General features: G+C 56.5%; 1 protein-coding gene across 1 annotated transcript in view; it reads left to right on the forward strand.

The window, feature by feature from the left end:
* Positions 1–22,823, forward strand: part of LOC119092197 (ankyrin repeat and BTB/POZ domain-containing protein 2) — a 97,947-nt gene that overhangs the window by 40,649 nt on the left and 34,475 nt on the right. Inside the window, exon 4 of the mRNA XM_037215174.1 lies at positions 19,556–19,706. Coding sequence (XP_037071069.1) covers positions 19,556–19,706 — 151 coding nt within the window. The remainder of the gene's footprint in view (positions 1–19,555; positions 19,707–22,823) is intronic.

Genomic DNA, 22,823 nt, shown 5'->3' on the forward strand with positions numbered 1-22,823 from the left:
CGGCGGCCGGCGCGCCCAGCGCCGCCGGCGCCACTGTTTGTGCGCGAGGCCGCCGCTGGGCGCCTCTGCATGGCGGCAGTGACAGGTGCCTCGGAGGTCGACTGAAGCTCCCGGGGAAATCGTCTGGAGGACTCAGGTCCTCAGGCAGCTAAAAGTATGCGGCCAGCAGTTGTGTCGGGTACGCTGGTGAGTCACTTGATGCCTGCTGCAGAACACAGGTGTTGTTACGTGCGGCCCGCAGATGATGATAGGTGTGGTTGAGCTGGTCTCGCTGCGGGAACAGATGGATCAGTTGGAGATCACGTCAAGCACGATGTGGTGTTCACACTTGCTTGGACGGTCGGAACACGGGTTAGCCGGTCAGGCATCAGAGCGTCACCGGCCATACGCGACCGAGGAGAGACGGCCGCACTCTGCTACGCTTCATCCGTCATCAGCTGTACCGCGGCAGTTGTATCAATTAAAGTAACGCTGGCGCCTCGCGCCTGCCCATCGGCATGCCGCCCTCAGCTGTTTATCAATGCACGCTGATTGCGAGGAGTGCCGTTGATTGCCGGTTCTCTGCCGGCGCCAGGAGTCAATGGCTCCCACTTCCCAGTGCACGTGCTCATGCCGCCCGCCGCGGGCATGCGAGACGAGACCTATTTCCGCGGGCAAGTGTGCCAGACAGGCTAGGACGGCTGCCGCTCAGAGAGATCAGCATTGGGAGGAGGAGATGCCCTTGGCACAGCCGCCGGCGCCCAATGCCTTCCGACCGCCAGCCATTCCCGGGTTGGCCACCTTCCATTAAATCACGGCACAACCCCTGCCGCGGCATTACGGTGGCTCTTATTTTCGCGACGGGCTCCAAGGCTAATGAATGCCTGAACGGAGCAAGAATGAGTACTTCGCGCGTGAATGCAGATGTAATGACCTAGCCTTATCTCAATGTGTGGATGCGTTGCCGCAGTGCAGGGGGCGCAGTGCGCGCTGTCCGTCCCGTCGCCCACGTTCCAAGAACCCCAGATTGCTGCGCACAGGACCCCGGAGCGGGGTACAGCCGCGGGCCGCCGTCACCGGCTGGGGGTCCCGCGTGACGGTCCCCAGCCGGGCAGTCGGTGACGGCAGCTATCGCGATCCGGTGCCGCCACCTGTGAGCGGCAGCGCGCCGGCGGAGCGCGCGCTCTGGCGTGACACGGCTGGCCCGGCTACCGTCGCTCCGTCACGGTAAGACAAGGGAGCGCAGGTCCGCTCCCGGTCCGGCCCGGCCCGGTCCGGCCCCACAAGTGGGCCAGGCGCCGGTGGCGCCCCTGGCCGGCCGACGCGTCCTGTCGTCAGCAGCGCGGCAGAGCGAGCGCTGACGGACGGCACCTCTCCGCAGCGCGGCGGGGGGTGCCGGCCCGGCCGCTCGACTCGGCAGCACACTTCGTCACCGTGATTGGGTGGTCTGATTGGGTTTCTCGTTTCAATTGTTTTATTAGTGGAGTGAATTTAGTAGAGTTCGATTCGGTCGCGTGATTGAGAGGTTTTGTTTATTAGCGCATCTTGATGGTGCATTTAGGCCGGATTCATATACATGTCTTTGTCGGCTCAAATTACAGCTTAAAAAGAGCAGTACCAGACTAGGTCGCCCTCATGTCAGCCGAGTATCTTAATCCGGTAACAAAGGTGACAGGTCAGATTGGGTGCCCCTGCCACTAACTATTCTCCAAAGAATATTTAGTGGCAGGTCAGAGGCTTAATTCAGCTTTTGAGCTGCGATGCTTGTTAACCTACAATCTTTCCTCTTTTTAAAACGCATGCCATTGACCTTTCATGTTGCAATGCTTAACGTCAATTATGGCGGGAAGGAAGAACGTGAAAGACTGTCTCCAGCATGTTAGCCAGACTGTGATAACAGTGTCGCATTAGTTAATTACTCGACTTGAATCACAGTCTACCACTTGAACCAAGGCTATCAGAGGCTGTTTCACTCCTCAGCTGTCTAGCCAGTCCCGCCACCTCTACTGCTTCTGCTCCTCCCCAGTTATGCGCGCAAGCGCAGAATAAAAGGGGGTGGAGGTCCGAGTCATTCACGGATCCAAAACATCCAGTGTAAGCCGCATCCTTAATGCTAATGCGCTTAATCTAGGCTGGGCCAACCCTTCTCATCGTATGAGACGCAGCAGTGATCAGACTCCATAATGCAAGGATGCAAGATCCACCAGCTGCCAAGTCCCGATTTTTATTGACAGACTGAGACCCTCACTCTCTCCATGTGAATTTTCTCCTGCTGCAGAACAGGCCGGGGCTTTGGGGAGTAAACTGATTTCGGGAGTGAACGGAGCAAAAGCGTCACTTTCCCGTCCGAAAAACGTACCATGTCGTTCGTTCGGTGGTAAGCACTTGTGATAAGCTCTGTTTAATACAAAATATTTTCCATGCGCTTTATGTTTTGCGTTTTTGCAATTTTGCGGCTCATTGGTCTCCACTTATGGCCGAATAGCGCCGATGTCATTCTGTACGGCTCTGGTTACCGCACCACAGCTTTAGTTGTTTACGTCAGATATAGTGAATGCTACAAGAGCAACTCAAATGATTGCATGTAAAGTTATGGAGCATGGGGCACATGAAAAGTGTCACATGTCATGCCAGATCATACAAAATTGTCCCATGAGCTGACGGAATTTTAAAAAGAGTAGGACGATTCTGAATAAGACTAGAAGGAAGGAAAAGCTGCCTTTAGCGTCCAGCACCAGACAAACGTGTTACTCTGTGTTGCTATTTTCAACACTTAGTTGGTCGGACAATGGGACACTGGCGGCTCTCTAGCTACTCACATGACCGCCTCTGACTGGTCTCACACCCACGGTCTGGTCTTGTAATGCCTGTTCACCACTGTGGTGGGGGGACCGTCGGACCGTGACAGACCAGATGGCTGTAGCTGTCATGGAGTGGGATTGGGCCTTGGTCCTGTCATCCGTTCGATGTTATCAAGCATCCTCGTGGGTGGCAACAGACGGACGCTGCCAACAGCTGGACCGTCACAAACCGGCCAGCGACTTCGGCATTGACGTCATTGGCAGAGAATCACGCTCACCAACGTTTGCCTTGCCCTTGGCAGGTTAAGCTCTGGCGATCTTTTTTACTCCTAGTTTGATATGGTGGTTACTCTTAAACTAACAGCTGCCTAGCCATTTGCCACACCTATTTGTAAAGCATGTGCAGTTATTTTTGCCCAACATTAAAAATTTATGGGTGTTCCATCCCCCTAACGAGCTCCAACATATTTCCGCAACCTTATCGTGTTTTATGTAAATGTTTTATGTATCGTGTTTTTAATGTAAACCAGCTAAAATATTTTGATTTCGCGGTGGACGTTGTCCGGATATGTTCGCAACCGCGTGGCCGCTCGTATGTGATAACCGATGCATTCATATGCAAAACAACAAAACATATAGCCGTACCACAACTTCAATCTCCAAGAGGCAACTGGAATTTCCCGTCCACATTCTCATCGTCAGACATGATATGCATACTCGTGCCACCAGACCGGCGGATCAGCTGGTGATCGTGGCTTTAACGATCAGCCTTCGAATATCTGCGCGCTGTACGGCATTGAGGGGATAGCAGCTCGTTGAATAGGTGACTGGATACTCCGCTTATTGTGTGAACCTGAGCGGCTGCACTCTGGCGGTGTCGATGCACATGCTGCATGTTGTCGATACACCACATGACCTCACAGGTTTGCACAGTGGTCAGCCGTCGCCTAGAATAGCCATCCGTATTGAATTGCTCCACCTGGTGTATAAATATGCAGCTAACTACATCCAGAGCAGAAGACGGACGAGACATGGGATGCTGGGCGAGTAGCGCCGGAGCTGGCGGGCCCGTCTGACCTGGATACGGCTGCAGTCCAGTGACCTCTGGAGGCAGACGCGCGCTGCTACCGCCGCCGCTCTGACCCTGCCGTCCAGCGGCCACCGAGCCGTTTGTAGGCCGCGGTGAGCCAGCACGAGCTGCTCCGGGTCTTGGAATGACTCCTGAGCACGAGACATGGTGGGCCCGCACCTGCCGGGCTCGTGTTAGAGGGGCGGCTTTGGCGGCATTCCATGGTTTTACTGACGCAGTGGGCCTTTCCGGTAGATGCCCGATCGGACAGCATACATGTTGCACGCGAATCGAAAGATATGTTCTCCTTGTTGGTGGTGTGATGTCACCTATGGGGATCAGGGAAACACTTGGACTTGCCGCGTGTTCTTGCCTGCTGCTCAGATCCATAAGGCATGGCCTCAGTCAGACCAGGCCAAAGTTGGCGTTTGCCACGGCCAGAGCCGGCCCCTGTGAGGTCGTCTGACTCGGTGGCGGCGGTGAGTCGCCTGCATACTGGCCGGGCGCCGCTGCGGCGCCGCCCGACGGACCGGTCAACAGTCCGGTGTGCACGGCCGCCGCGTGCAGCGCTGCACACCGCCTTGCACCGCCAGTACGGCGCGTGCAGTACGGTGCGCCGAGTGGTGGGCATCGCTGCCTCCCGCGCGCGCAGGGTCGGGCTTGCGCCGTACCGTGGCCACCGGAAGACACGCAGGTGTTACAGAGACACTGCCGGCCGGGACTGTGAACAGGTGCCCGCCAGGGATAGTCGTCTGTGCTGCAGATGCCCCAGCAGGGGATCTACTACGTCCAAGCCGAAAGGTAAGTGGGTGGCCCCGATTTGCCTGACAGGGTCGTGGGGATTCCATTAAGCGGCGGTTGACGGAGCAGTCTACCCGATTGTCCGCGATCGATTTGTGGGATATTGCCGCGATACGGCTACTGAAAAGTGCTCATTGGCTCTGTAACGTTATCACACGGCGATCTACCAGGAATGTGGCCCACACCTAGCTTTCTAAATGGATTGCTGCCAAGGCTTCGAACATCCTGATCGTCGTGATGCGGGCGTCATCGACGGCCCCCTATGGCCGCGGTCCGGGGGCGCGTGTCGCCCGGACTAATCGGCTGGCTGGTGGCCACAATTGTCCACCGATGCTATCACGTGCCCGCTAACGACCAGCGGCACGTTACGGGCGCACCTGGCCGTGAGGTCTACCCTCGCACGGCGCCGAGGCGCGCGCCGCTGCCGAGCGCGCCGCGCGCCGCTCAGGTGCCGGAGCTGATTGAAAGGCGAGGCCGCCCTGTTTGTCTTGAGCGCTGCCAAGGCCGGTGCTGGCCGGACCCGCGTTCGCCGTTGGGTTTTACTCGACGGGGTGGCGGAACGAACGCGCTCAATGTATTCCATCAACGGGCGGACACGGAAAGGGCCCTGCTCCCAGTCGGTGGCACGATGTCGTGACTCTTGCATGTGACGCGGCAGCCCGGTTTAGACCGCTCACTCCATTCAACGCCCATTGCGGGCTGATCATTCAGCGACTTCGCACCGCTCCCTGCTCGTAAGCGGCAGCTGCTCCCATGGCAGTGAACTTGGTGGCGAGTCATTCATCAAAACATCGCCGACATGACAAACGCGCTGGTGTGAATCTGATGCAGTAAACTGTCATGTGAGCCGGGTCATTTCGGTTGTTCTCTGTCACCTGTGAGCTTCTGAAAGCTAATAGAACTACAGACCTCACGGAGACCCTAATGTTGCACTGGGGACATGTTAACAGGCTACGTGCAGCAATGCTACTGAATTATACGAAGCAGTATTGCCAACGCTACTAGATATTCTACCACACATCCCAGTGAGCCCATTCGTGTAATTGTATTCGTGTATTCGTATAATTGTAATTGTACATATATAGCCCATTGTATTGCAGTATGCATGAGGCGGACTATGTGTGGGAAAACAAGTAACATCACACCATTAGTCAAACGACATTGCCTCAGTGAGCAGTTATTTTCGCGTAGCAACCAAGTAATACATATGACTGTCGGTTATTCCTATCATCTTAGCCCTCGCCCTGGTTCATCGTTTTTCGTAGTGCGGACTGTTGGGGAGGCCGATGCGACCCCCTGGCGTCTCTAAAGAAATGCAATAATGCAGATAGAGCTGACCAGGAAAGGCCAGTGCATCGGCGTCAACGAGATCTCGCGCCACCGTGTGCCTGCGTGGAGGGCCAGCCGCAGCTGACTCTTCGCTGCCCCCGTCACAGCATGAAAGACGGCAGGGCGGTCTAGGCGCCCGCCGTGTTACGCTGCTAGCTAGGTGATAGGCGCCCGCAGTTAGCAGCTGCAGATCATGGTGCCGTTGTTTCGCGACGTGCTTCCTGTCAATGTGTTTGATTAACGGGATGCCGTGCAGTGGCGTCACGGGGAAACAATTTTGCTGAATGTTTCAGCTTCGTGTATCGTGAAAGATACGGCACCGCACGTCGCTACAGTATTCTGATAGCGCGGTAAAGCGGTTTTCTGATTGTCAGTGATTGAAGGAAAGCCTTTATGGACAACTCGGGGTCAGTGGTTCTGTAATCGGTGTGTCAGAGCTGAGCTTGTGACTTGTGCGTCAACGCACGTCTGTTATTTGCACGTCTGTGATCTGCTCGTCGGAGTGGTGTCTGCATCCCGCGTGTGCGTCAAAGCCGAGTCCGTGCTCGACGCGCCGGGCCTGGGACTATGATCTGTACCTGCGGACTGAGTCTGTGACCCGTACATCAGAGCCGATTCTGTGTGCTGGGGTGAATCGTACTCCAGTGATTAGGTCCGAGTCTGTATTCCGCAGCTCAGATGGATTCTCTTAGACCATAAGGAGAGAACAAGCATAAGTTGCATCTCGTTTTTCTCCATATAACGCTGTAGGGCTGGAAACGAGTTTTCCCCGAAGATGAGAGAAGCTCAGCTGCCTCCTCTGCTCTCGTTTCCGCCGATTCTGGCGTGAGGTCTGAGCCTGTGTTCTGCATACGTCGAGCCCGTGTTGTTTCTGCCGGTATCGGACCCCAGCCGTGTCCGCTCCGCCCCCGGCCGGGCCGCCGTAACGGCACCGGGCCCCAATCGAGCGGCATCGTCTGCGCCGCTGACGGCTTTTCCGTGTAGCCGAGCGCCGCCGCCATTATCGGGGCAGGCTCGAGCTGTCACGGACACACTCCGACACGGGAAGGCGATGGACTCAACTGCGACTCGAAGCAGAGGTGGTCCCAACTGCGACTCGAGGCAGAGGGGGTCCCAGCTGCGATTCGAGGCAGAGGGGGTCCAGCTGCGATTCGAGGCAGAGGGGTCCCAACTGCGATTCGAGGCAGAGGGGTTTCAGCTGCGACTCGAGGCAGAGATGGCTCCTACTGCAACTCGGTAGGGGTGATCCGAACTGCGATTCGGGGCAGATGGTGGTCCCAGCTGCGGTCCAGACACAGGCAGCTTTGGTCCGAGCACCGGTCCAGACACGAGGCAGTGTTGGTTTGAACAGCGGTCCAGACACAAGTCAGTGGTGGCACGAGGCACAACCATAAGGGCTGGTGTCGGAGCTCCCGAGGTGACGCAAACCAAAACAACTATGAGCCACAGTGCCTGCATATAAAGCTTACGTTTCAGATTCGTCTGGATTCCTCACACGGTGACGGTGACGAGAGACTGAGTGTTTTCACGAGTCGTCCCAGGCGTGAGCTCGGCTTTGCGCCCACATGATAGGCGTAACGACACATCTGGTCGCTTACAAGTCTTGTTTACCCGCTGATGAAGACGTTGGCTCCATTGCTAGTGATTGCTTTTGTATCGTCCAATCATCACAGTAAATGTGCGAAGCAGTTGGAAATCTGTGTTCTCAGTCGAACACAGGTTGTTTTAAGTTTCTTTGTGCTGTTGTTATTTACATATGATGGGCCAAGCAGCCCGCACTCCTGGATCCAGGCCTTTCACACGCCGTTTACCACTACGAAGTTGGCTCAGACAAATTTTATGCTGGCTCATGGCCAGTAGATTTCATGCGTCCGGCGGCTCCTTGCCGCTGAGCACAGAATGACGGCAAGCACATCTACGGCTGATCGACCTCATCCCTTTGCCCAGCCGGAAAAGGAACTGAATGTCGCAGTGACATCGAATGCACGCCGTTTATTTTTGGCTGGCATTCGACGGGCATTTGTCTGCTAGGCTGTGCTCTCTGCACAATACATAGACCTGTTCGAAGCGATAGCGTTCGCATGCAGACTTTCACACATGGTAGGGCAACTGTAAGTGGTTACCGTATCATCGAACTGAATACATTTGGTGGCTGGGACATGTCACGAAATTTCCGAATATCGAAGTGATGTGCTAAGCACGCTGCTACGTGTTGTGTACGCGGCACCTGTCATCTTCCCACAGCGGAGGACACTGAGCAGTGATTCGACAAGTGGCATTCCATGCTGACCACGGCCGCAGCTAAATAAACAAATAATTTTCATGTTGTCTCCCGTCTCAGTCCAATCCGAATGGGAGATCGCCGTATACCATAGAGGAAAGGCTCAACCTGCTCTTTCTTCTCCACCCCCCCCCCCCCCCTCTCTCTCTCCCTCTCTCTACCTCGTGCTCTGTATGGATTTGGAGCTGTACGTAATTTTTTTTTGGCTGAGCAAACGGGTCTTTTGATTGGCAATACAAATTTAAGAGGCGGTGTTATCTGTGATTTGTAGATATGTGCCATCATCTGTTTCTGACATGTTTGCCTGTGAAAGGGAAATGCTCAGCACCGTGATGTCGGCGATAGACATTTAGAAGCAAGACTATTTAGCCACATTAGCAATCAAATAGGCTTTCATCTTATGTCAAGCTTAATGTGAAATTAAGAAACATATCCGCCACCAGCTCAGGTTTTCCACACAGCGGCACGCCAAGGCTCTTACTTATTCTGCATTTACTCACTCACTTACCTTCTTTTTGGCGTTTGCTCACTCACCTCCTACGTGGGGAGAGTGAGAGAACGAGAGAGAGAGAGAGAGAGAGAGAGAGAGAGAGAGAGGGGTGAGGGATGGTGTAAATATATCTTACTATCCCCACGTGGGGATATTGAGAGACAGAAAGAGAGAAAGAGAGAGAGAGGGAGAGAGAGAGGGGGAGGGGATGAGGGAGAGAGAAAAACAGAGAGAAAGAGAGAGAGAGAGAGAGGGAGAAGAAAGGAGAGAGAGAGAGAGAGAGAGAGAGAGAGAGAGAGAGAGAGGAGAGAGAGAGAGAGAGAGAGAGAGAGAGAGAGAGAGAGAGAGAGAGAGAGAGAGAGAGGAGAGAGGATCCTCGCCAGACCTCTTTCTCCCTCCCTAACTGACCTCTAGTCTGAGTGCCATTAATCAGCGTCGACAGTCGCCGAATGGTCTGCAGCGCCGGCCGCACCTCTCCCTCGGAGGGCGGCCGGCGCGCGGACCCGACGTTTCTCAACCGGGCTGAATTGGTCACGCCGGCCACGCCGGGGTCAGAGGGCTACCCGCGCGGCTTTAATTAATAACGGCTGGCGGCTGGACGCGGCTGGACGCCGGGCCGGCGCCGGCGCGTGCTGGCCGGACTCCGGAGGCTCGGTGAGGTTGTCCGCGCCGTCGATCGCCGTCCATCGGTCCGTGCACGCGTGCTGCTTACATCGCTGGGCGGCCAGCAGGCGATTATCATCGTTTCGGGTGCGATAACTCAGGTGGGGTGCACACTCGCCGCGGTAATTGCACGGCGGACGATTTATTGACGCGGCGCGTCGTGGGCGTTCTCCAGGGCGTGAAGCGCTCAGATGACTATCGGCGCCCTCTCGCGGCACCGGCACCCTCTATCTGGAGCAGGAAATGGTGGCTGGTCGGCTGGCCTGAATGCAGCGCCGCTTTGTTGCCGGCCGGACTCATCCATCCCCGGGCGTTGAGCGAGAGAAAACCGCATGCCCACGTTATCATTATCATCAAACCAAGTGGCTATCTTGAGATCGGCATGGCCCACGTTCCCCCGCCTCTGAGCTTGTGCAACGATGCCCGCGACGGTGGGTGTCTGCGGTGGGATGCGTGAGATGGTGGCCGTCTGAGGCAGGACACACGGGACGGTGGGTGTCTGCAGTGGGATGCGTGAGATGGTGGCCGTCTGAGGCAGGTTGCACGGGACGGTGGTGTCTGCGGTGGGATGCGTGAGATGGTGGCCGTCTGAGGCAGGATGCACGGGACGGTGGTGTCTGAGGCAGGATGCACGGGACGGTGGTGTCTGCCGTGGGATGCACGGGACGGTGTGTCTGCGGTGGGATGCACGGGACGGTGGTGTCTGCCGTGGGATGCACGGGACAGTGGACGTCTGCCGTGGGATGCACGGGACAGTGGACGTCTGCGGTGGGATGCACGGGACAGTGGACGTCTGCGGTGGGATGCACGGGACAGTGGACGTCTGCCGTGGGGTGCACGGGGTAGTGGACACCTGCGGCAGATGTCGTGACGCCGGTTCGTCGTGAGATCTTCACGCGTGCTGGACACAAACGCGGCGTGTAAATTGGAGACCACTGAAAAGCCATTGGAACCGCGGCGCGTGTCACCTCGTTTTTATCCTTGATCAGGCAAAAAGGCACGAGCTGCCGCTGCCTCCATCTGGTGGCACAGAGCCCGTGGCATGGGTACACATAGCTCCGATCTGTGCTCGCCCCGCTGCCGGAGACCAGCTGTGCTTGCAGTCAGGAGCGTAGCCAGGGCGGTGCCAGGGAAGGGAAGCATTGCTTGGGTGGGGGTGGGGGCAAACTGGTACTCGGAGAGCGCAACACCGATGATTTGAGAGGCTGAAGTGTAAACGCTTTGGGAGCGTCGCTGACGGCAGGGAGGACGCAAGGTCCCGGGGCGTCAACAGGCCCTCTGCCCTGGGCCCAGGGCCCTCTGCTCGCACAGCGACGCATCCGCCTGCAGCGGAGAGCTATTGCAAGCCAGACGCCATACAGAGCAGCCTTTGGAGAGGACTGCCGACGGAAATGCCGGCACCGCGATGTGAATGTCCAGCTATGATAGGTTTTGTTTGATAGCATCAGCGATGGCTCAAGAACGTATCCGCTAAGGATGCTCGTGCTCACATAGGAGTGTTTTTCTGGTCGTTCGTCGTTCCTGAGGGACCGCAGCCCACACAGACAGGATCTCCGCGCCGGGCTTGACAGTGGCGTCACACTGCCAGATAAATCAGCAGCGACTGTGTGGTCGCTTCGGACTGGTGTGCCGCCCCAGTTCACTCAAACGCTCCCGAGACGGACGACATCTCCTCATCTGTTACCGGTGACTTAACTGGCCCCGTGGCACGCGCGTTCCTGCGGCCGCGCGCGGGGCGCCGCGCCCGACTCGCGTGCCGGTTGCCGGTCGTCCCGAACCGTTCGCTCGTCGCCCCACTCGTCATTGTGCCGCCATGTCGCCGGGCGCATTCCGTCGTCGGAAGAATGCCCGGTGACCCCGAAGCGCAGAGGCGACCGCGATCGGTGGACGATAGGCGCCGAATCGGCATTCGGAGGGCACCGTCTGCGGGCGCCGGCCCGGATGTGCCGCCGGTCAGGGGCGCGCAGCTTCCGAAGCCCGGCCCGCCGCTCCGTGCGCCGCTCGGGAGCGAGCGGTTACAGCGCCGGGCCCGACATCCCGCGGCTTGTCAGGTGGGATTCTTCCAGTGATTCCGTCGAGCAACTGCTCTGGGAAGAGTTCCGCAGTCTTAGCTGTAAATCCCGGATTATTTTGATGCTTACACCGCTCTAGCTTCTGCACGCAATGATGGTGGCGCGGTACAGTTATCTAGTCCTGTTCAGCGAAGAGATTCTACAACTTCTGGGAAGCTATGGGCTATTAGTACGCCCGCTTCGTCATTCGACTCGCATAGTGGCCACAGACAGACCCACTAAGGCGCATTCGCGGTCTACTGAAGCTCCAGCATTTCCGCGCGTATGTAAGCTGAGATAGCCATTACCTTTACTTTCAGTTTGGTTACAGCTGGCGCGGAGTTCTTGAGACTTCCCGCATGGCCAGCTGTCACGGTTACGGCGAAGGAGACATTAGTTGTGAGCTTGGGGCCTCTTGTTTTGGACAGTTATGCGCTGACTGATCGCGCTGACCCGCCGAGATCACTCCAACCACATGTTGCCTGCGATCCTTTGGTGAGGGCACAAACGAGCTCACATGCAGGCAATCTGAAGATGCATTTAAAGCTTAATAGACACGCTGTTGGATTCGCTAAGATTGACCGGTATGTACTGACGTGTTTTTTCGAGAACAGTAAGCTGGGTGGGAACGTTCGCGACCAAGCCAGTTGTTTGTGTATCCGAATGAATCGGATTAAGTTACGACATCACATGAAGGAACTGTCGAAGGAAATACAAATCTGACTTGGGCATAAGCGCCAAGACGCGCTTTAGACGCGGCTGCGTCTGTGCGTGCCATTGTAGTACTTGAGGTCTGTTGGGAATTAGAGACGTGCAGCCTTCACAAACATACGCCCTCAGCCAAATGTGAAATATCATCCCACATAGAAGTCACAGACTGTTCTTCTGTGGTACTGATTACTTTGTACGAAGCCTGCTGAAACCAGGAAAAAATATTAATGGTAATAGATGTGAGTTTTCTGGAATTTCCTGTCCACCGTAGCAAATCATTCATCCGAATAAGATGCAAATATCCCCAGTCCAATGCATACGAAAAAGAGCCGAAGACATCGCACAATGGGGTAGACACCGTGCCTCCGCAGCCAAAATACCGACCAGAGTATTGAATAGCGCAACCATTACATCTCGGCAAGATGAGCTCTTCGACTGACGGGTATCACCTCCCCTGACAAGGATTGCAGCGCAGCCTCCAGGGCTCCCAGCCTCCTCCCAGCTAGCCTGCCTGACGAGGGCCGTCCATCCTGGCGGTCGTGATGTGCCAGAGGGCGGCGCAGCGGTGGCGGGGGTGAAAGGCGCCCGGCGTGCGCCGCCCTGCGTGGCGCGGCCGAGACGAGGGCGGCGCGTCAGTGCGCCGCCGTCGGCTGCGGCGAGAACCGCCGTCGCGCGCCGCCGCCGCCGCCGCGCTGTGTTTGGACGCGGTCAACAGTGCTTCTCGCAAGGCAGTGTTGAGCGAGGCGTGAAAAGGAGTCTGTGTGTGCTTCTCGTGTGACAGTGAGGAACGCAGAGGGTGACCGGACCTGTGTTGGAGTGTCGGTGAATTGGTCTGACGGCTACCAGGTCATCTGCGGCTCGAAAGATATCGCGGGAGCCTGTTTCTGCGAAGGCAGAAAAGCTCATCACGCTAACAGCCAGTAAGGTTGAGAGGAGGTCTTTGAATGGCTTGATGTAATCTCAAGAATCCAAGTAAATCGCATTATGCAGCATGCGACATAAAAGCTGTCAAGACTAGCGGTACATTAAGAAGGTAGCCCAGTGTAGCGCTCTCTATATTTTTAAAGACTTTCAATACCTGCTCACCAGCATTCCTCTCATTCTAAATGTTTTTTTTTTGTATAGTGCTGCCGATTTTGAGCAATCCTATAACCACTGAAGATTTCAGGACGTGAATCCTCAGTATCACCCCTCAGACCAGCTCACATCTGCGTGTTTGAGTTCCGCGCAGCCCACGGGGACTCCTATGCGCCATAGTGTGGCCCCGGCCCGGCCGTCTGGATGTGCACCGCCGCGCGCCTCGACGATGACCAGCGTTAGCGAGCATGGCGCGTACTATCATCCGCATCTTTGACGACCGCAGCTTCAACTCCATCATCTGCACGTGCGGTCGCTGCAAGGACTCGGCAGAGCGTGGCTGCCACCACACGAGCAGCGTTTCGATCGGCGCTGCGCTGCCGCACGAACCGAGCGAGCGCGACTTGCCCTCCGCAGACTCGGACTCGGACTCGGACTCGGGGTCGAAGTCGGAGTCGACGCTCCAGGGCGGCGACAGCGCCGGCGGCGGCGCATCGGCCGAGGTGCACGAGCGGGGTGAGAGGCCGCTGCGAGACGTGCGGACAACTCCAAACGAACTGCCAGCCGGTGGCACGACGACAGCCGCCGTGAGCCGGCCCGGCTACGACACCGGCTATCACTCGGTCAAAGACGTGGACATCGGCGCTATTCCAATCGTGAAGGCGCCGTCCGTGGCCGCGCTGATGGCCCACGAGATGACGGACGCGGCCATAACGTTCCCGCCGGCGCGCGAGCGGGCAGCGCGAGGCCTCGGACTGCGCCGCTGCGAGAGCGTGGGCTCAGGCGACCTTCTGCGCGGTGCCAGGCTTAGCTGCGTGACGCTCAAGAACAGGATCCAGTCGGTGTTCAGCTTCAGGACGGAGGAGGACCGGGACCACCCGAGGACGCTGGAACCATGGTGAGGCGTTGACAGACTCTTCGCTCGCGGGAGAGACGCGCGTCGATGGCTGGGTCGGTCTTCGGGTGGTCTTCATCTCCGGGCCTATGCGAGATATGCTAATTAGTTCCGGAACCACGCGGGTCAATCAAAGCTATTAAAAACCTATTTAGCGGAGAAGTGTAGGCTCATAGTCGCTGATTATGCGCCTTATTGTAGGTTAATAGACACATGCCGCCCCACCGCGCCGCCTACACTTCCTCCAAATCTGTCTGGGGACAGACACCGTTCGTGTTCCACTATCTGAACAATCTATCTATTACTCGATCCCCTTTCTCCCAGGCGCTGAGCGACGCCGCTGTTAGGTGTCACAGCGCTGACCGAAGATGGAGAGGGGAATTTCACGGCCTGTCCGGCAAAGTTAGGTAGAGCGAACCTGATGGGGAGATTCCCGCCTCGGCCGTGTGAAACAAATGGCACCTCTCCTTCGTCGACCTTTTGTTCAGACAAAGTAGCACAGCGCTTCTTCAAACATGGGATGTTTGCCTTTCGCTAGCAGATGAAATCTCTCGGTTGTCTGGTTCCGATTACAGTAACAATTACGCCATCAATTTACCTGTGAAACGACGTCAAATTTGGTCTCGCAATATTCATCAAATGCCGTATCTTCCGCTGTATCTATGGAAAAGTAACACACTCGGAGATTGATTGACTCCGGCTTCTCAATCTCCCTCTCAAATCGTGCCCGATGGCCATACGAGCCACCGATGCCGTCGGATGTTCCCGAGCCGCCACTCCGATGGGATCGTTGACTGATATTCTCCCGCGGCTCCACGGGTCGGCTAAGTGAAGGCATGTCTCGCGGCACGGCCCGCTTTTGGTCCGCGATACGCTGCTGTGATGAAACGCAGTCTCGGTTATTGTCCGGGCCGAAGTGGCCGCGTTGAAGTTTCCGTCGCCAGACGCCGCCGAACCTTGCGGTCTGTGCCGCCGAGGGTCTCGAAATGGCCGCCGTGCCCTCGGCTCCCAGCCACTCTACTGGCCTTTGTTGACGCGGGCCACCCCAGTGCATTTGAGAGCGCTTGCCACAATGCGTTGGGGAGAAGAGCCACCGCAGCCGGCAGGAGAGAGCGGAGGCCTCTCCTGCCTCGGCCGCGTGTGTCAAGGGTTGTCATTGTGCGCGGCGCTCTGTTTACCGCTGGTCTCGGGCGGCCGGTTCGCCGGATCGCTCTAAATTGCCCTCTTTCTTGCGCCATTGAACATCGGAGGCTCTGTTTCCAGAACACAATAGAGAGACCCCCTCTCAGGGCTCGTGTTCGGGCTTCTGTCCAGAAATCCTCTGTTCGGGCTCGCAGACACAGACAGTCGTCCAGGCGTAACGCAATCAGCGGATCAACGCTAGGCGGGACCACCACTCAATCCTCCAACTATTGGCGCAAGGATCTGAGTGTGGACACTTCCGCGTGGAGGTCAAGGATACGCCCGCGGCGGTGTGTTCAGCCAAGCGCATCAGACGAATCCTGCGGTGAGGGCAACCCCTGTCGTTCACCGGCGCCCGCCGGCAATATGCTGATGCGGTTATCATATTACCTTAGTTAGAATCTGAAAATCAGTTGGAATGGCGCTGTCTCTTATTCTGAAAAATATGTTTTCGAAACAAAGCACGTTGGGGCACTCATCGCATATCAGAATTATTGCGCATGCGTGTTGGATGGTTTCGCTTTGGAATGAAATTTTCCAGCATTTCTGAAGTGTCTACCATACTCTACGTTACCGTGAGAAAACCGATTAAGAGCAGGCTTTTAGTGTCGCTTCATTTATCGGTGCTCTCAAAATTTGATGCATTTTACTTAATTTTATTTAACTCATACCGGCGTGGCTATGGGAGTGTCACCAAAAGTGGTGCGATCTCACTCAAACCCGCGCAGAATCGTTGTCATCACCACCCCGCGACACATGCGAGACGCATTCGCGTCGTGCGTTCCTAATCACGGAAGAAAAAAATGAATGCAAATCATGTCGTTCCAATAACGTGGCAATTCATCACGTCGCCAATAAGCGTGTCGTGACAGGAACCATTACTGTAGCGGGACGTTGGCCGGTGGCCAATACGACGGCGCTCTTCGGTGGATGCCGTGGTGGGCTTCTGATCAGATTGGGGGCATGTGAAGTCCGTTGGATGTATTTTCCTTCACAGTGAAAATGCTTACAGATGGTAAAGGTGAGGCACGCAGTAACCAACGATATTTCGCTATCATTGCTGAATTTGACCGCAAAACAACGTGGAGGATTCGTCGTTTTGTTTTTACAAAGGATGCGTTGTGGTATGGGATAGCACATAGCACAACGCATTGCAACGCAGTGCCAGGGGTGCATCGCGCCATGGAAACGTAAGCTTTACTGAATGTAGTTCTTGTGGTTACATCTCATTTACTTAAATGAAATATACGGCAAGCTTCCTATCGCAGAACCAACCTGTGTTCTCTAAATGGTGGCGATCATGTCTTAAGTACGCATGATGCCAACTCTGTTTTTTGTTTTGCATTTTCCGGAGGAAGCTAATTGTTGCAATGCCTGCGCATCCGAGTCAAAGTGAGACCAATGAGGATACAAACGTGAGTCTGTGCCACATACATCGTGGTTTAAGCATGAAAAGGTCTGAACCGTGGTGGCAATGGTTCAGTTCTCTGACATGAGATAAGCCAATGCTTTGATATCACTTCCAATACTCATGATTCCAATATTCATGTTAACACAGAACCAGATGATATGCAGCGCTATGGGAGTTTTGCTAAATCTGCCAGATCAAGGCAAGTCTTCGGCACGACACATTTTATGCGACAGATATACCGCGAAATGTTTTGAATGATATATATATATATATATATATATATATATATATATATATATATACATTCATCCTGTTTAGTATTGCTTTCCAATGTGTGGTCAAGTCGTCATTCCCGTGAAGACAGTCAGTATGTAAATCGATGACTCTAGCCGCTCTCAAGCCAAAACATTAGCTATACGTGCGGGCCCTACGTCGCAAATATGCAAGAATGCAAAAAGACGCGATTTGTGATGCCCCTCAAGGCATGGGGGCCGCAGGATTACTTGAGCCTCCCGAGAGTATGTCACTGAAGCGGCCCCGCTTACCTGGCGTGCGGCTGTGAGGAAGTTGCGTGCCTGCCTTCACACGAAACTGCCGAGAGAACAGACGCAGTCATGGCCAAACGTCCACATGCAATTGTTATTACCGACATAATGACTCGCATGGCTCAGACAAGCCCACTGTTTTAAATATGTCACGTTCATGTATATCTGTTACGTGACTTAGAGGTTGTTGATGTCGTGCCTAGGGTGCTCTTTTTGCATGCCTTCCTAATCATTCAACCACATGCATGTAGCATGCGTGCTCCAATTTTTTATCTGGACCTTTGAGACTGTTGACCTGGCCGGGCTAGCTTCGCCCCGTCGCTCCGTGCTACCTCGAGGATTGTGGATTGTTGGTGTAGCAGCGGGCGGAGCTTGTCGACCACGTCTCACCCATAGTGCCGGTGCTACCCTTCAGTGTGACGCTGCGTCCCGTCCACTGCGCTCCCGCCCCCGGTGCCGGAGTCTGGTCATCGCGTCATCGAGTCATCGCGAGTCCTCTGTCGTCTTGCGGCGGCCGTTGCCTTCTCTGACCGTGCCTGGGATGCCGCTGTCCAGTGTGCCGCTGTGCGGTCGTGGCTTTGCTGCCTTGCTGCCCCTGTCCTGTGTGTTCCCGTCCGACCGCCGGTGCGGCGCGCGTGGTGCGCGTCTTGCTTCCTCGGACCCGGAGCGGCCGCCGTGCGCCAGTCCATCGCCCGGCGCCGCCGACGGGGAGCCGACATTAGCATGCTGAATTCATTACGGCCCCGTCCGATGTTTACCCGTGCCGCTGCGGCGAGTGTGAGGAGAAATTTGGAAACAGTACCTCTAATGTCGGACACAAACAGCGTGCGGGCCTGGAATAGTAATTGGGACGGCGCCGGACGACTCGGGGCCGCTTATTTTCCCGTCGACGCATCCTTCTGCCGGCTGATGACCGAAAACGACGGACATTTGCTTATGTTCCGCAGGTGCAGAAAAGTATGCACACTGCTTACATTCACAATGCGATGTTGACACGGTGAGTTCATTCAGGTCGAAATTCTGCTGACTTTGCTGTGTGTCAGTCATGTCCCCAAGTCACCGGACACTAGGGTGGTACCTAAAATGAGCTTTGCCAATGCTGAGTATTTGACACATTCCACTGTCAACTGTGAAGTCCCTCCCAAGCGGGCCAACACTGGCTTTAACATGCTAGGTTTCGTCTCGATAGGGCCGTGTGCATCGGCAAAGACATGTTCACGTGACAAGAGGTCAATAATGGCCGCAAAATTTTCATACGTTTGTTAACTGCAGACGACAACGAACTCATCTTTATCGCGTGCTATTAATTCATTCCATGCATGGACCGGGCATACTTCACGGAGGTCACGTCCACAATCAAAGGCAGACTGCGGGCACACTGTCGGGTAGAGACAGACGCTGGCGTTCAGCCTGAAAACGCCCTCGGATAACGCTAATGACGATGATGATGATGACACTGACTTCGGCTTTCAGTCGCCCAAGCGCTCGGTCATGCGGTGCCCTGATGATAGGCACGATTTCTGCGTTTTCTGGCACGCGATGTGTGCGCTGTTTTCACGGCTCCAGCGACCTCGTCATCCGTCGAAATGAGCGGCCGTCGCCGCCGGTCTCTTGCGCGCAATAGCGGCCTCATCTTCCCGACACGTCGTGTCGTAAATCGGCGCCTCTCACGCAGCAGCGCTGCGGACGTCCATAGCGCTCTTGTGGTGGGGGCGCCACGTCGGGGGACGATTGGTCCACCGCTGCCGCTGCTCCTGTTCTCACGTGGCTTTCGCTCGTCGCTGACCGAACGGGCCCGTGTATATATGTGTGTGTGTGTGTGTGTATGTGTGTGTGTGTGTGTGTGTGTGTGTGTGTGTGTGTGTGTGTGTGTGTGTGTGTGTGTGTGTGTGCGTGTGTGTGTGTGTGTGTGTGTGTGTGTGTGTGTGTGTGTGTGTGTGTGTCTGTGTCCGTGTGTGTGACGGTGACCTGTGCTAACATGCGCTTTCCGTGCGCCGCAGGCCGGGTGTGTGTGTGTTGTGTGTGTGTGTGTGTGTGTGTGTGTGTGTGTGTGTGTGTGTGTGTGTGTGTGTGTGTGTGTGTGTGTGTATGTGTGTGTGTGTGTGTGTGTGTGTGTGTGTGTGTGTGTGTGTGCGTGTGTGTGACGGTGACCTGTGCTGACATGCGCTCTCTGTGCGCCGCAGGCCGGGTGTGTGTGTGTGTGTTGTGTGCGTGTGTGTACGTGTGTGTGACGGTGACCTGTGCTGACATGCGCTCTCTGTGCGCCACAGGCCGGGTGAACTGAGCCTGCCGAGCCCGGACGCTGCCTTCATGCTGCGACCGGCGCCGAGCCAGCAGGGCCTGCCGCCGGCCGGCGCCGCGCGGCCGCCGGCGGCCCCCGCCGCCGTCAGTCCGCCGCCCAAACACGGCCCGCTTACAGAGGTCAGTCCTGCGGCGCATGGTCGCCTCGCCAAGCTCGTGCTGCACGCGGCCTGCCGACTCCGGCGGGTCCTGTGCCGTACCCGGTGCTGGGTCTGCATAGTAGGCGCCATATCGGTTTACGGAACGTGGTGAGCTCGTTGTCAGAATTGGCGCCGAGTCTGGAGAGTACATGCTACACACGGCTTACTAACCGGGGCTGGAGGTCACGTGGTAGAGCAGGAATTTGCTACAGGCAGTTTGTGGTGAATACGACCCAGGTACCGATGTTACACCCAAACCCGGCGTCTGTTTGGTGAATTTGGGTATAACACAGCTGCCCGCTGGAATAAGCCCCAGGCGACGCCAATTCCAATGTCAGGTGGGTACTAGTTTGGTCTTTAACAGAACCTGCAGACCGCAAACGCTGCCAAGCCTGCACCGCCTCCAGCAAGTTACGACAATAGCTTTACTGACCCTGAACAGTGCACTACAGTAATTTTACTCCCCAACATTCGCACTCGTAAATTACACGTGAATACCTGTGTGAAGGCAGCTGCAGTTTATTTGATATGGGAAGCCATAATCGCCATACCATGCCAAGCGGGCATCAAAGAACCGTTCTCTCTCCCAGCCAATTTCATTTCGTCACCGGGCAAGAACTGCACGCCTATTCAAGCGCGTCTGCGCGCCAACGCCCGATCTGGAAGCGAGCCTCTCGCCGCGGCTCCGTGTCCGATGCGGGCGGCTGCCTCTCAGCGGGGGCCGGATCGGTCAAAAGCTACCGCGGCCGTGCTTTCACGGGCGTCCGTCTTCCCTGCTGATTATCCCGACGGGCTGTTCGTGAACGCCTGCGTGTACTCGGCGAGGCCGCCACTCGAGCGGCAACCGGGTCAGCGCGGCACGCTTCGAGGCGAGGTCAGCGCGGCTCTCACGCCACCGCCGGGCCGGGGCGACTCCGAGCTGCACGCAAAACGCCACCGCGCCGGCGGCTGTCGGCACCCGATGGCGACCGGCCTGTCTCACTGGGGCGCCCCCTGTTTGACCCAGCATCGCGCCGGGCGTCGCGAGTCTACCACGACGACCGTCCACCAAAGTCGCCCAGGAATAATTATTGAGTTATTAGGAAATAAGAATCGAGGCCTTCCACCAGCTTGTCCCCTGCCGGACATTTGCGGGACAGGCTCCGCCCCGTGCCCTCCTGGTCGGGCGTCGCTCCGGCTCAGGTCATCAGAGAGCGAACAGGGCGGTGGCGCCGATGGCCAAGTTTCACCGGGGCGGCGCGTGGCGGCGGCCGGTCCGATGTCGGCCCATTATCATATGATCGGCGGGCGGCGGCGGCCGCGGGCGGAGGAGGATCGCCTCAGCGAGCGGCCTCCCTGCGGCGGCAGGAAAGCGCCATCGGTAATTCATAGCAGTTTGGACGTGACCTCCGCTGACCCCCGGCCGCTCCAGGCCTACCGTGCACCGTCGCCAGATCCGCAAGGCGGAGCTCAAGTGCGAATACGTCAGCAGAAAGGCGGCGGTACCGTTGCTAGGCGCCTTGTATGCTGGGATCTTGATGTTTTTGTGAAAAACCCACCAGTGTGAAGGCTCGTGCGGAACCTTAATCCACGCATGCCTTGCGTAATATGAATAAAGTGATAATTGGTCCCATTTCACCGCCTTGAATTTCACCGATTTGGCAAAAATTGCTGCCGATTCTGCTAATATTGACGCATCTTCGAACGCTTGGGTAACATTCGGGCGAGCAGGGTCAAGGTGAAAACGCTCCGAGAGCTTGATCAGTCACAATAGATGGCGACGATGACCGGGTCCTCTGGTCCCGCATGGTCACGCAGCCTGTGCGCCCTCCTCAGACAGCGGGTCCCGCTCCACCACCAGCAGCTCGCGTCCCCAAAGGCAACAGAGGCTTGGCTCCGGTTCCCCTGACAACGGGTCTTGACAGATTTAACACCGAGAGCCTTGAGGGACAGCTTTTAATAGGCCATTGGCCACCGAAACGCGTTCCAGAATGGTGGGGTGCGGCTTAAGCGTTCAATGAACTCAGTCAGCGTCGTTTAGTAAGCATACCGAACACTTCAGCACATAAAGGGCTTATCAGGCATGTTCACAAATTTCCACGAACTATACCAACACAGAATCAAACGCAACCTTTGTGCAATTTATCGCTTTGGATTACGGCGCAAAGATGGCATGACATTCCACCAGCTTCAAATCAACTTTATTTCCGCCATTTACACAGGTTATAATGACCACTGTCATCAAAACGGCTCGGTTGCTTGCCAGCGTCAGTTGTCCAGGAGCCACCAACGTGCCCGCCGCTGCCCACCCCATCCACTGCCGATGTATTCACTGTTCCTGGGTCCCGTTATCGGACCGACACCGTTTTGGGTACCTGCATGCGGGCCGCTTCGTCTGAGACTGGCTTTGCTGAGAGGCGCGGGACATCTCGCCTGCCCGGTGACTTCTGCGCGCCGAACCTGCCAACCAGTCGTATGTACCGCCTACACAGAGAGCTGCGTGGCAGCCTTCGCAGTTGTGATGGACGTTTCCCTGGGTGCTCGCCGCGCGCTGGCTGTTGCTGTGGATGCGTGGGGGGGGGGGGGGGCGGCGCAAGTCCGTGGGCACTGGCTGCGCTCTGACTGGTGCTGTGGATGCGCGGGGGCGGCGCGGGACTGTGGGTACTGGCCGTGTGCTGGCTGGTGCTGTGCATGCGTGGAGGGGGCAGAACGGGTCTGTGGGTGCTGGCCGTGTGCGGATTGATGCTGTGGGGGCGGGAGGGAGGGGGCGGATGGGAGGGGGCGGAGCGGGTCTTGACTCTGTGCGCAGCGCTGCGAAGTAAGCACTAAACATTTCAACCGGAATACTTCCGTGGCCCCAGATGAGCTTCACGGGCACAGGATGACGTGGAGATGCGGTACGCTTTGAGACTCGTGCGCTCTCTAAACGCGCCCACACCATCGACAACTAATCATCGTTATGATTTGCATACCAATTACGGTTTGCCCTGATGAATGAGGACGGGGACTGCGGCCCCCTCACTAGATGGCAGCAGGTGTCGGTTTTCTGCCTGTCTGGTGCGGAAGCTTGCACCTGTCCTCCGGCTACCGTCCGTCTGGAGCGCTGAGACCGTTCGAA

Source organism: Pollicipes pollicipes, unplaced genomic scaffold (assembly GCF_011947565.3).
Source record: "Pollicipes pollicipes isolate AB1234 unplaced genomic scaffold, Ppol_2.1 Scaffold_3447;HRSCAF=4054_pilon_pilon_pilon, whole genome shotgun sequence".
Classification (NCBI taxonomy): Eukaryota; Metazoa; Arthropoda; class Thecostraca; order Pollicipedomorpha; family Pollicipedidae; genus Pollicipes; species Pollicipes pollicipes.